Source organism: Dicentrarchus labrax, unplaced genomic scaffold (assembly GCF_905237075.1).
Source record: "Dicentrarchus labrax unplaced genomic scaffold, dlabrax2021, whole genome shotgun sequence".
In the NCBI taxonomy this organism is placed as follows: Eukaryota; Metazoa; Chordata; class Actinopteri; family Moronidae; genus Dicentrarchus; species Dicentrarchus labrax.
Window position 1 is genome coordinate 6912564 of NW_026136701.1, and position 13278 is coordinate 6925841.

General features: G+C 41.4%; 1 protein-coding gene across 6 annotated transcripts; it reads right to left on the reverse strand.

Moving 5' to 3' along the window:
- Window positions 1-83: 83 nt before the first annotated feature.
- Window positions 84-10595, reverse strand: LOC127370861 (1-phosphatidylinositol 4,5-bisphosphate phosphodiesterase delta-1). Of its 6 annotated transcripts, none has more exons than XM_051413345.1 (15): window positions 10310-10595; window positions 8624-8812; window positions 7700-7928; window positions 7416-7545; window positions 6619-6847; window positions 5199-5400; window positions 3828-3972; window positions 3586-3738; window positions 3239-3394; window positions 2979-3138; window positions 2552-2668; window positions 2243-2421; window positions 2022-2154; window positions 983-1132; window positions 84-785 (listed from the first exon to the last, which is right to left on the reverse strand). In XM_051413345.1, exons 1-15 carry the CDS (start codon window positions 10338-10340, stop codon window positions 694-696), a joined length of 2295 nt encoding a protein of 764 aa, XP_051269305.1. In that variant the 5' UTR covers window positions 10341-10595; the 3' UTR covers window positions 84-693. The 6 variants fall into 6 exon arrangements, with proteins under 6 accessions (XP_051269305.1, XP_051269313.1, XP_051269296.1 ...); XM_051413353.1 differs by having other exon boundaries at window positions 2979-3135; window positions 8654-8812; window positions 10310-10594; XM_051413336.1 differs by lacking the exon at window positions 10310-10595 and adding an exon at window positions 9077-9193 and having other exon boundaries at window positions 2979-3135; window positions 8654-8812.
- Window positions 10596-13278: the final 2683 nt, after the last annotated feature.

Here is a 13278-nt window from a genome sequence, read left to right on the forward strand (position 1 = left end):
TTCATCTTAAAAGTCTTGCGTGACTACAGATAATATTCATCAAAGTACAGTGTCCGGGGGGGAGGGGGAGACGGAGACCGGTGTTCATGTTTGAAACCTTTATCTTAATCTTGATTTACAAAAAGATAAAGAAGTTATTGTGAAATTATTGAAAAAATAATATACTTGACTAAAAATATTACTCGACAGATTGACACATTGTTTTTTTAGCTTGCGTTTCTCCAAAATTCATAAAATGGTCATCTGAGTACAAATATTTAAATAGACAATACATTAACAGACCAGAAATGAGGGACACAAGCTTTAAGTCTTAAAAAAAAATCCAATATCAAACTAAACATGGTAAAACACTAGTGCAACTCATACAAACCAATTTAAACAATTTGCATCGACAGTCCCTCTAATGTGACATATGGAGCATTATAAAGCCTAGCAAACCCAGTGTGTATGTACAGTATTTGCATGCATACACCCACCTCCCAATACAACTAATTTACAGTTGCAGATGAAGACTTCAACACACTACTGTCCCTCGAGAAGAATGTTTTACAGCAGCTGCTCAAACTACTGCAATCAAGCCAATCAGATAATCATGAACTAAAGCTATAGATCCAAAACAAAGAATTAAAACCAACTAAAACATGGCTGTGTAACGGAGGTCCCTGCAGAGGCGCATTCCAGTCGATGATGTTTTTACTCAGCATCAAGGACCATGATGTGTATAAAGAGCCCAGCTGAAGGGACAACGTCTCCGTTCTTATTGAGCAGAGGCACGTGTCTGTATCCTGTGTGGGAACACAAAGAAAAAAGGAGAATATGAAGAGCACTGTGTGCACAGTGTGAATTGAGTTATCTATGCTCTACCACAGAAGGGATAGTTCCTGTCTGTTCTTTTATGAAGTGTGAAAACAAAGAACTATCAGTGGTTTTACATCATCTGCTTACAGAACAGTAAATATCCGCAGCCAGTTGCTGAGCTTACCCATTTTTAAGCTGTTGAATGGAAGTGTGAACTGTCCAACAAACTCATTATCGGACGTGGTGTCATAGTCCTCAACGGCGAAGCGCACCAATGCCAGGTCCGGCACGTACACATCGAACTGGAAGTTTTCGTTCCACGTTGGGTTAAAACCTTAAACAGAAAGGAAGAAATATGCCATCAGTAACTTTATGTTAGGCATCATTAATTTCTGATGTTCAGCGCATTCCAGGAGTTATTTGGTGATCTTTTAACCTGCCTCGTCTACTTGTGCTTTAAAGGGGGCATGAACACATTAGTTGTATCTAACTGCAGGTTTTACACATTAAACACAGATACACGGTGTAGGCAGAGCCAGTGCACAAGCTTACAGTCTTACAATTCACTCAAAATGCTACGTGTGTTGTGGGCTGCATTGCATTCTGGTCTATGGAGGCTACTACTGGTAGAGACATGTTCTACACACCATGGCTCTACTTGGTCCTGAAGTTGTGCCAAATACTGATGTTTATCTTTAACTTTAGCTAGCTGAAACATGTCAGAACTGCATTATCATTGTGATCAAAACATAAATGTTGCATCTAGAGCTACAACGATGAGTCAATGAATCAATTAGCTGACAACTATTAAATTAATAACTAACTATTTTCATAATGTATCAATCGTTTGGAGTCATGTCAATGTCACATTCTTTGATTGTAGGTTCTCCAATGTGAATATTTCTGGCTCCTTTAGTTCTCTAGGACAGTTAACTGAATATGTTCAAAAACGAGAGGACTTCAGCTTCGGCTTTGGAAGACAGGGATCACTGTTTTTCAGTATTTTACGGAACAACTAATCGATTAATCGAGAAAAGGATCCACAGATAAATCGATAAATAAGTAATAGTTCACCCCTAGTTGCATTAGCTATATTCAGGTAATAATCTGCTAAGTATAAAAAAACTATAAAAGAAGAAACCAGTTTTTGCTTCATGTGGACTAGATTGAAAAATTAAAGTAAAGTACAAACGGACACATATAGTGATTGAAAGGAAAGGTACCATTGTTATCAATAGGATTGGTCTCTTTTTCAGCAACATCATCTGGCACTCCGTACACCTGCACTTTGACCAGCGGGTCCACGATGGACGATTTCTTCTCGTTCACTTTGGGAAGCTGCTGGGCTGATATAACCTGGTGACAGGTGGGGGACACGTCATGTCACATGATGAAAGATCGACTGTAAAAAAGGAAACTACAGTCAGTGTGCAAAACACTCAACCATGACATGCAGCGTCTTGTGCTTCAGCCAGTCTCCTCGGGTCAGGGTGATGGGGTCAAACTCGCTGCCTCTGTCCCTCATGTAGGCAGGTTTCAGGATGTAGCCGCTCTTTCCGTTAACCAGGAATCTGCCCTGGTTAACATCCATGTCTGAGCAGGATGTCTGGAAGTTTAGGGCCACTGAAAAGGAATAAATAAAATGACATTGATGAATCCCAAGTAAGAAGCTGTCTTCCATTAGCTAAATGTCAAGATTGTCCATTGGTTCATTGGTTCCATTATCAGACAGGACTGTGTCAGTATTATGTACCAATTTGGCAGCCGGCATTCCACAGAGGCACTGGGTTGTAGTTGGAGGAGTCAGTCCTGATGCCTGCTGGATAGATGCGGCTCAGCTTGTCCACATTGTGACGGATGTAGGCATTAGCTACAGAGGACACACCGAGACCGAGGAAGAGAATTATCTACTGACCTGACTCATCACGCAGGAGGGGGAAACATTGTGTGTGCAATACAGTGACCACACAACAACAACTGGTGTCAGGCCTGATTTGAAATGATTGAATCAATTTTGTTTCCCCAACTTTTCAGTAAATATTAATCAAAATAGCTAAGATCTTAAATGCTTTAGAGAAAATGAATTATCATACAAATAAACAATTAGTTACGTATAAAATATAACTTAGATAAATCTCGACCCTAAAAAAAACTTGAATTTAGCCTGAAGTCTTCCTCACCCGACTCCTCTGCCAGCTCCAAGGCCTTTCCCTCCTTGAAGGACGACATCTCGTAGAAGCTCAGGTTTTTTCTTGCGTCCTCAAAGCCGTTGAAGTGGACGCTCTTACAGTAGATCACCATGTCGGACAGCCCTTTGGCCATTTTCAGCTTCTTTTTCTGCTACGTGGTAAATGGAAATTAAAGAAATGTGTGCTAATGCTAAAAATGTGTTAGCTGAAATCGATTTCCTTATTGACTCTTCCTTGATGTGACCACCCACCTTGCTTTGGTTTTCCTCCTTCTTGTCCTCATCTTCATCATTTGACTCTTCCTCCTCCGTCACATTCGTGTCATCAGCTGCTTCCGCCTCAGCAGCAAAGCTGGCCTCCAGTTTGTTTAACCTCTTCCCTTTGATCAGGAACTTCCCCTTCAGTTCCTGGAGGTATGTGTACACACACACACACACACACACACACACACACACACACACACACACACACACACACACACACACACACACACACACACACACACACACACACACAGTGTAGTCCTGTGAGTGGCATCTTCACAACCATCCGTCATAAAAAAAAAAAAATCTACCTGTAGATACGAGTGGGTACAAACCTCAGGAGATGGGAATTCTGTGGGCATGCTATCCCCCAGGGGGGAAGTGACGAGTGCACTGCCCAGGATGGATCTCATGTGGTGGGACATGACTTCCTGCTGCTCCACGCTGCAGTGGTTCTCCAAGGAGAGGATAACTGGGTAGTCGGATGTCTGGGGATGACCAGATGGAATACACAGATCGTACATAGAGTGCTAATGGATGTCTTATGATACTGGATAATACTGGATACTAAACACACCTTGAAGGCATACTCTTTGATGGCTTGGATCGCGTCTTTGAAGAGAATCGTAGAGGTGAGTGTGTAGCCGTGGTAGATCACTGGCTCGTCATCTGATCCGTCCCAGCAGTCCAGCTCCACACAGCGGCAGCCCTTCAGCAGAGCCCTGACAGAGTCACAACCAGCATTACTAAAAGGCTACGTCAAGCCAGAGGGCTGCTGTTAGTAAACATCAGATGGTTAAAATAATAGGGGTGTAACAGTATGCGTATTTGTCTGCCTCGGTTTCGATGTGACCTATGAACAACTAATGTCAACACACGCAAACAGAAATACTACGGCAAGAGTTTTACTTGGAAAGGTTTGGCGGTGCACCAGTTGTCTGTCAGCTGTAGCATGCTAGTCGGCTTAGCCGGGCGAGTCAAGCTCAGTGGGCAGTGATCAGAGTCAAACTGTATGCCAACATTGTTCAAATGAAGTCAGGTATGTCTGTGGAAAAGTGCCAAAGTCACAGCTAATGCTATAGAGTGTCTGTCGCTGCGGATATGAGACCATGCTCGGCTGTGGACAATACAGGATTTAAGAATATTGTATTGTGCTTGGGCCAATTGAAATTAAGGATGTCCTGTACAAATAGGAACTAGGACACAAAGATTCAATGTGGGACAGTAGAGAAATATATCATTACAAATGGAATATTAATTCTAACTTTTAGGTGGCGCCTGCACAAGCTCTACACTATGTCACACACAAAATCATTAGCACTGTTTCAGACCCTGTTAGCAACTTTATTTCTAAAAAGAAACTAGCACAAATTTATTCAGACCATATGTCAGACAATATGGCAGTATCTGAATGCATAGAGTAAGAATTGAACAGAACTAATGAGCTGCAGCTAAATGTTTTCAAAATAAATGACAACATTTTTTATTTTCTAGTTTATTTTTTGTTTTTGTTGCAGCCCACTGAGAATTTACCGAGCTGCAACTCCAAGACAGAGGTAGATACTGAGGTACCGTGTACCCTTCAACCCCTATAAAATAACCAGTAACTTCTTTACAAAAAGATCCATATTGTGATGAATTGGTCTCTGTGCATCAAGCATTTACAGAATACAGGACATTAAAATACAATTAGTCTATAGGCAGGCCAGATTAATGCAGGGAACTCCCAATCATCAAGACATTGTTGCTGACTTATTTGCACATTCACAGGCACAAACTGACATCCTGCAGCCCTCAGCCTTCCCCCATTGGGATAGAGAGATAAGCAGAAACCTAAAGCTGGATTAATATCTGCACACTGCAGTGATTTTATCAGTACTTCACAGGTACAGCAGCTGAATTCAAGACTTCAAGGACAGATTCATAAAAGCTGAATGAAAGGTGTCACCTGATATAAGCCTCCGTGCTGCTGGGCCCTTGGAGCTGATCCTCCATGAGATAGGTGTTGTGCGAGGAGGAGATGAAGTAGTGATTGATGGGATGGCTCATGTCCTGGTACACCTCTCTGTGATCAGAATTGAGGACCAAGGCGTCCGGACTGTGCATGTACATGAGAAAACCATCTTTGGACAGCAGCTTCTTCTGCTTGGCTGAAGGAACACAAAGACAAGGCAGAACAACAGTGACCAGGGAGCCGCTCATTTATCCAGCACAAAGGGTGTGAGTGAATAAAGGACCTGATTACCCCTGTGCTAACCAGGGTTCAAACACAGAAGGTGTGGAACCCTACTGAGTTTCTGCTGGTCTATCAATATTTGTTGTCTTGTGTTCGCTCAATTTGACGTGAGCTGGAGACATGAAACTTAACCATAACTGGAAATGCTTCACACACAAAAAACTTTGCAAAGTTCAGGGCTTACTTAGCTCTGACCATTTATCCAAGCATCATAAATCCTGGTAGATATCTAATTACCAGTACCAAGTACGAGTGCACTCTTTAGACAGCCTTTGGTATTAAATGTAGAAAAGATGAACTTGGTGACTTGGTTGCTTCTGTTAACCATACAATGTTTGAATATATGTTCATATTGATATCCAAGAGAAAACATCCTTGCTGAAAATATGGTATGAATCAGCGAGTTATGTTCCGCACCTCTTTGCATTAAATGTTTTACTGTGGTCAGAGCTAGGCTAGTTTCCCTCCTGATTCCTGTCTTTATGCTAAGCTAAGCTAACCGCCTCCTGCATAAGAGAGGTATCAATCATGTAACTCCTTGCAAGAAAGCCAACATGTTTCTTTACATGTCAAACAATTCCTTTAATCCAGGACCAACCCACAGAGCAGTGCACATTCAGCAACACTGCAGTAAATAAAGTAGAGTTAGCTAAAAGGTTATTTAATATCTGCAGTCCATGGAATATACGATCTTACAGGCCAAATGTTTCCCTTTTTCTCAACACTGGATCCCTGATGTTTGGACAGAAGATTGATGCCTCACAGCTCACATGACAGCCATATTACAAAGAGGAAGACAAGAGAGGCTCTTTTTACCCTGAAGCTCAAAAGACTAAAAAAGGTCTCTGAATAAAGAGAGCTCCTGTTACTGCACCCTGGATTACATCTCAAATCTCCTACTACTGAGTCAGTGTCAGTCACAAAAGCTTAGGAAATGAAAGAAACACATCACCGTCCAACATGATGCAAGATCACAAAAATAAATACAAAGCAAAATACAATAAATAGCTAAAATAAGAGTATCACAGCCCGGCTGGTTTTCAGTGGTTCACACCAGGACCGAGAACCACTGCTCCACCACAATACGCAACAACCTGAAACATAAACATGTCATTACAGATAAGGTACTGACCATTTTCATCTGGCTCGCACTTCTCGATAATCTGGTGTGCGTCAGCCAGTGTGGCTTTCTCTCTCTGTTCTTTCATCAGGAATTCCACCAGGTTCTCCGGACTCATATAGCCCGTCGTTTTAGCGTACTCTCCGAAGATCACAACAATTTCCTCCCGATGGGTCAACAGGTCATAGAAATGTCTTATTTCCTCTCCAGCCAGGTATCCAGATTTTGATTTGTCACATTTCTGTATGATAGAAACGTATTATGAAAGGGTATCCTTACATCCTCATGTATTTCAACATATCTGCTCGGAACAATAATGAGTCTTAGAGGTGGGGTTATTGTGAATACTTTACATAATATATAAATATTTGTACAACCTTTCAAACATCAGGCACATGCGAACACATATAAAACAAAACAGGAAAAAACAACACTTTCATACACACATAACTGTGCTGGGGGCCAACTTTTGTCAAAAGACATCAAGACTGAATTGACATCTGCTCAGTTAGTCACATCAGTTTATCACATTAATTTCTTTTAAATTCAAATTTCAATCAATACATTTTAGAAAAGAGCTCTTGTTAATTACCACATTGGACCTACTGGGCTTGTTCTTAAAGTTTTCTCATTGTTAGTGTTCTTCCTGCCTCTGAGCAGAACAGATTCAGTTTAGGGTGCGAAGGCTTAATTAGTATTATTATGTTTAATTAAATTACATAACTGACCCTGCAGCAATGTTAATCTGTTTTACAGCTCTTAGGGATATCTACCAATAACCTTCATCATTAAAAAGCTCTTAAACTCACCTTAAAGAGCATCTCTGCGTAGACGTCGTCCACTTCAATGTTAATCAGACGCAGGAAGTTCTTCACCTCTGACTGACTCAGCTTATCATCCTCGTTCTTGTCCGCCTTCCTCAGGCAGCTGACGATCCAGCTGAAAAAATTTTAATGTAAGGAATGGATATGTAATGTTCATTCATATCTTATGGGCCCTTGGGGTAGCTAAGGACCAATACCTAATAGATATAATATAATTAGCTTAGAGCCCCCTCAGTGTAACCCCAATGTAACTATCATGATAAGGATACTGCTCTGTCTTCTGCTGGGCGGTGAGGTTGTTTATGATGGAGAGCATCTTCTGCAGGCTGTTGACCCACTGCTTGGCCTCCTCCTCCGAGCTGGCGATGAGGTCCAGGTTCTTGCGGCGGGCCTTGAAAATGATGGAGAAGCAGCGGCCCTCCACCTGCTCCCCTGTGTACTTCCTCAGGCCCTCTGACTGACGGCCCATTCGCACCGCTGAGATATCAGCAAGTGAAACTGGACAAAGGAGGGAGTTGTACATGTTACTTAACACTCAGGATATCATTTAACAAAGGAGCCATAGGAGTGACACAATATGACTTGTTCTGCTGAAAAAGAGAAGTTCCTTTGTATTTCTGGTGTCTTCGGGCATCACAGACCAGCCTGCTTTGTAAACATGAACCTGCTGTTTACAGTTTACAGACGTCATATTACTGGTTTTTCTGAACTGAATCTCAAAATGTTCTAACTTTAATGCTTGAAGTCACTCACGTTGTTTGAGTTGTTGAGTGGATGCACCTTTAAGTGTTGCATGTTGTCATGACGACAGGAATAAAGCCTTCCTCATACTACAGTTATCAGACATGTTTATGGATGTGATCCAATATAACCAGAGCTCTAACAAACCCCTCCTCCACACACTATAAAACACTATCTTGATAAACACACCCACAAAACTGCCGTCACGAACAACCCAGTTGTGTGCGATAATACAACGATCTTTCTAACACAATGACTTTTTATGGCTCTATCTGTCCACTTTTATAATCCATGAAAGAGAAATCCACCTGAGCTAAGTCGAGATATCGTAGACGAGTTTATAGTCGTATCATCACTGGACACTCAAATGGATGATAAGCAATAGAGGTGGGGGACATGTATCCAGCACCAGACAAATGCATGCAAGAGTTTTGCAGGTGGGTCTCACACACATGCTTTTGGGATGCTGGGACAGCACTCACAGGTCTGGTTTGTCTTGAAGGTTTTCTTGGATTCGTGCCACATGGTGTTGCAGTCCTCCTGGAGTTTGAAGTAGCGGGTCTTCTTCCAGGACGAGGAGCGGACCTTGAGGAGGTCTCCCCCCTGCAGGAGGAACTGGAGGTCCATATCGCCCTCCATACCTGTGAAAACAGAGGAGCAGAGTGCCATTCCAACACATCAAACCTACTGAGCTGATCCCAATTTTGACTCAGACCTTTGACCCCCCCCTCGCCTCCTCCTTAACCTGCTTCCATCTCATCAGAAAACTCCATGAAAAGAGTGAATGCCTAAAATCACAAAGCCAAATCGGGCAACCAAGGCTATGCAGCAACAAAGCATGCCCGACCCTGCATGACCCTTTGGCCACATCTCCTACAAGATAGACTGAAACTACCTCCGCCTACCTAGGATCTTCGCGTTCTTTTGTACAACCTTCTGGCTTCTGGCTTTGTCGAGCATTTCCTCAGATCGGCTGAGCTGTGTTTGTCTCTGCAGGCATGCCATGGTGCCCTGAGCTGCGGAATAACTAGCACACTGTCAACGAGTCGTCGGGGACAGACCAGTGTGTGGAAGGGCGTGTACCAGCCCCACTCAAAGTTCACTTCTCACCTCTGTCTGGACTCCCTACAGGCAGTCAGCTGACAGACCTCAGACACCTCAGCCGCCTCACCGACAACGTGTAAGCTTCCACACAGGGCGGCAGCGGGAGGTTCAAACCATGTCTGCTAACTGTTGCTGTATTTTATCATTTCACTGGATATTTGTGAAAATTAGATGACCACTCATTTTCTTTCTATAGATAATAACCAGGCAGTGGAGCTAATGAACACATGTTTCACTATAGGTGCATTATTTTAGCCGCTAGCTAATACTATTAGATGTAGTTAATTAGGTAGTTAGCAAAATAAAAGCAATGAAGTTGGTGTAAAGTCAGAGGGTAATGCATTTTAAATGTGGCTAAGTGGAAATATTCAATTTAAATGGGGTGTTTAAATATAATGTTAATAATTCTTGTAATATATATATAATAATTGTAATATATATATATATATATATATATATATATATATATATATATATAATAATTGTAATATATTGTAACAATACATTTGATTAGTTCCTGTAAGGTTGAACGTTACAGCCTCGCTCAGTGTAGTGACATTACTGACTCAATGGCTCCATCTAGCGGCGCCGTCGCGGTACTGTTGGCTGCTGTGATTTTAAATCGACCCGACCGGGTTAACTCATTAAAATAAATATACAGGCTACGTGCTAAAAACAGGTCCACACGCATTGAATGCTAACAGAGGAATGTGTCCTCTTGACAACAGCGCTTATTTTTAGCGGTTGTTAGTTTTCTGTGTCGGCTGTGCGCAGTTTGGATTTGGGCAAAACACTGTTTCTGTCCGCAGAAAGGTACAGGCAGGATTAAAGGGGCCACACCTTTTGGCAGAGTATAAACGAATGTTTAAAAGTCTACAGGTGCTCATATATCGCCCAGTGCAGTAAATGCCCGCAGTCAGCGGAGAAACAAGTTAAGACTTCAACAATTAAAGTGGAATATAAATGAGTTAATGTTTCCCCTGTCGCCTGCGGACTGTAAGACGCACTTTAATTGACTCCAAAATGTGTCCTACCGTTTTTTTTCTCGATCCCGTTTGTTTCCATCCTCTTTGAGTCCTATCTCTTCTTCACGCAGTAGGGTCTCTTCTTTTCTTGTTTCACTTTATGCACAGTTTCATCTAAAGTTGCCTCTCCTTCTTCCCATGTGCGCAACTCGATACGAAAACCTGGGTCTGAGATTATTTACACCGAGAGCGAGCCCAGCACACCTAAGGCAGCGACACAGGTGGATTTCTCCTGGTCTGAATGGTGTCAGTGCTCTTGCAGCCTCCAACACCGGTTTGACAAGCCTGCCATGTGAGCAACAGTGCTGATGTCACTGCTAGGTTACACCTTAAACACCAGCTTTTGCCATCAGGCATGGGACTTTTTAACATACAGGTTGACTTAACATTTGTATCATGTCACATTATCAGTTGGTTTTTGCACCTGTGGCCAAAAATGTGAAAAATGTCTATGATCCTGTTTTCTAAAACACTTCAGGGACATTCCTCACCTAGAGGTAACCTTAGATGTGTGAATAAACAGGGAGGGGACATTAACCTGAGAAAGCACCCATAAACCTCAATATACTGTAATCAGGTTTTAGAAGTTATATTTACACAGTGTGGAAATATTATTGTTTTTTTTCTTTTTTTGTGTCTATAGTTGACTTCCGCTAAAGTCTTAGTCAACTGTGTTTTCACAAGGACACCTGTTCCTCATTTGAACACAGAGTAAACATGACCAAGAAGGCTGAACAGCACAGTTGGCTTGAAGCCCTTCCACATAGTTGACAGTGAGCTTGAGCATATTGGTTTCACTGAATGGGACAGATGAAGTTTTTTTGCATTCCTTTTCATGTGGAGCTTAGCCTTGGCAGGATAATAGCACTGCAATCACTGGTGCGCTTGGGCTCTTGTGGCTCTCAGCACTTCCCTTTCAGGCCTGGCTTACCCTCGCCGCACTGTCAGCATCAGGATGAGTGAGCTTTAATGCAGCATCGGGGGGGGAGAGCTTCCGGGCAAGGACCGACCACCTCCAAACTCCACGAGGTTTTGGGAAACAGAGTGCAACATTGTCTTTAGCTTTGTGGGTCTGGATGCATGTTTGAGAACAAAAGAAGTAGGTTGTTTTCTTAAATGCATAAGAAACTAAAACGGAAGAAAACATGTGCAGGAAAATGTGCATTTTGTCTTGGTTTCACATTTCAGACACTTACACACCTTCATCTAGGAGCTTCTGTGCTCTACATGAGCCACCTGGGCTCAGGTTTCTTGCTCAAGGGCATCTTGAAGTAACCAATGAGGCAGGAGAGAGTGTACATATTTCCCTTACTTTCTTTCCTTTAGCAACTTAGTTTAACTTAAAACATGTGCTTATTAAACAATAAAGAACACATTCCAATGATAATAGAAGGCAGTGGTGATTCAGAGTTATGTTAAATTACAGTCTTATCAATATATCCTAGATTTCTATTAACAAAACTCCTAATGGGGAATAACCATTAAGTATTAGCCATCCTCTGACCAGCTGCATAGCCAAACTAGTTGTGGGTTTTTTTGTGTTTTTATTGTTTTTGTAAAAAATATTGAGTCCAGGAAAGTCCTTTTGCAGCAAAGGTTTGTGTGTATTTAAATCATGAAACCAAGCAGTGTGACTTTAGTTAAATCAGTGAACTTGGTTCAAGTGCCGTGGAATGCAACATATAAAACTTATATGTTCAATTGAAAACGCTGTAAACATAAAGTAGTACCTCACATCTCCTGCCTGTGAGAGTCTGTGTCTCTCCTTGTTGTCTGTGCCTGTTCAACAAGCATGAACAGGCCCCACTGTTTCCTCACATACCACTGATACCATCCATAGTTTTGCTTTTGCCCAAAACATCCTCATATCTCAAGGCACTGCTTCAGTGACTTTATGCAATTCCTGGGTTACCAAAGGATACCGCCCAAAGCAGTTACACTGAGTGATGAATACTGCAGTCGGTCGAGTTTCTAGCATTGCACATCTGCTTTTCATAACTTCTTTGCAAGTTCCACATTTCAACATGTAGACTGAAAGATTAACAAATAAACTTTAAACATACAGTATCCGTGTGCAAGGCAGAATGTCGCAACGTATATTTACTTACGTTCAAGTATAATTTTCAAGTATTTGTGCTTTTCTTGAACATTTCCATTTTATGCTTCTTAATATTTATACTCCACTACATTTCATAGGGAAATAGCCCACTGTACTTTCTTACTGTATTAACAGCTATAAGGTTAATACTCACTTTTTAAGATTTTACATACAACACAGATTAAGTTTATAAAACTACCCAGCATTACTTAAATCAGTTAAAATAGAACTTTTTCACTGCAGCCATTTTGACTAATTAAATTGAATTGTAAGATAAACATAGATGTTACCATTGATTCTAATTAAGGATCTGTTCCATTCAGGACAAACAGAGTCAGTGTGTTGCTATTGTGCATGTTGGCTCACTGGAAAGACTCTGCTACACTGAATGGAACAGAACCTTAATTAGTATTATTAGTAACACCTGTGTTTACCCTACTATTTCATGTCAAAATGACTGCTGTGAAAAAAGACCAGTTGCACTACTGCGTACTGATTACATGTTTAAGTTAATGATGATCCAGAGGCCATTCTGCATCATGAATACTTATACTTTTGCTCCTTTAGTAACATTTTGAATGCAGGACTTTGACTATTTCTATGTTATTTCCTATAGGCCTTTCAAATGTAACTGTGCACCAATGAGCAAAAAGGTGTGCAAGAAAGAAAACTACAAAAGGCCCATAGTTAGTAGAGGCATTAGCGCCCTCTATTGGATTTACTGTGCACACTTTTACAGGTACGGAGTGTAAAAATAGCGTATGTGTTGTCTAAAGGTTCAAATATTTTTAACTAAACCCGCATGCCATGGTCCATAAACTATAACTCATTACTGGGGTCCACCTCAATATGATTTCTGTTGACGAGTTTTTTTGATTTT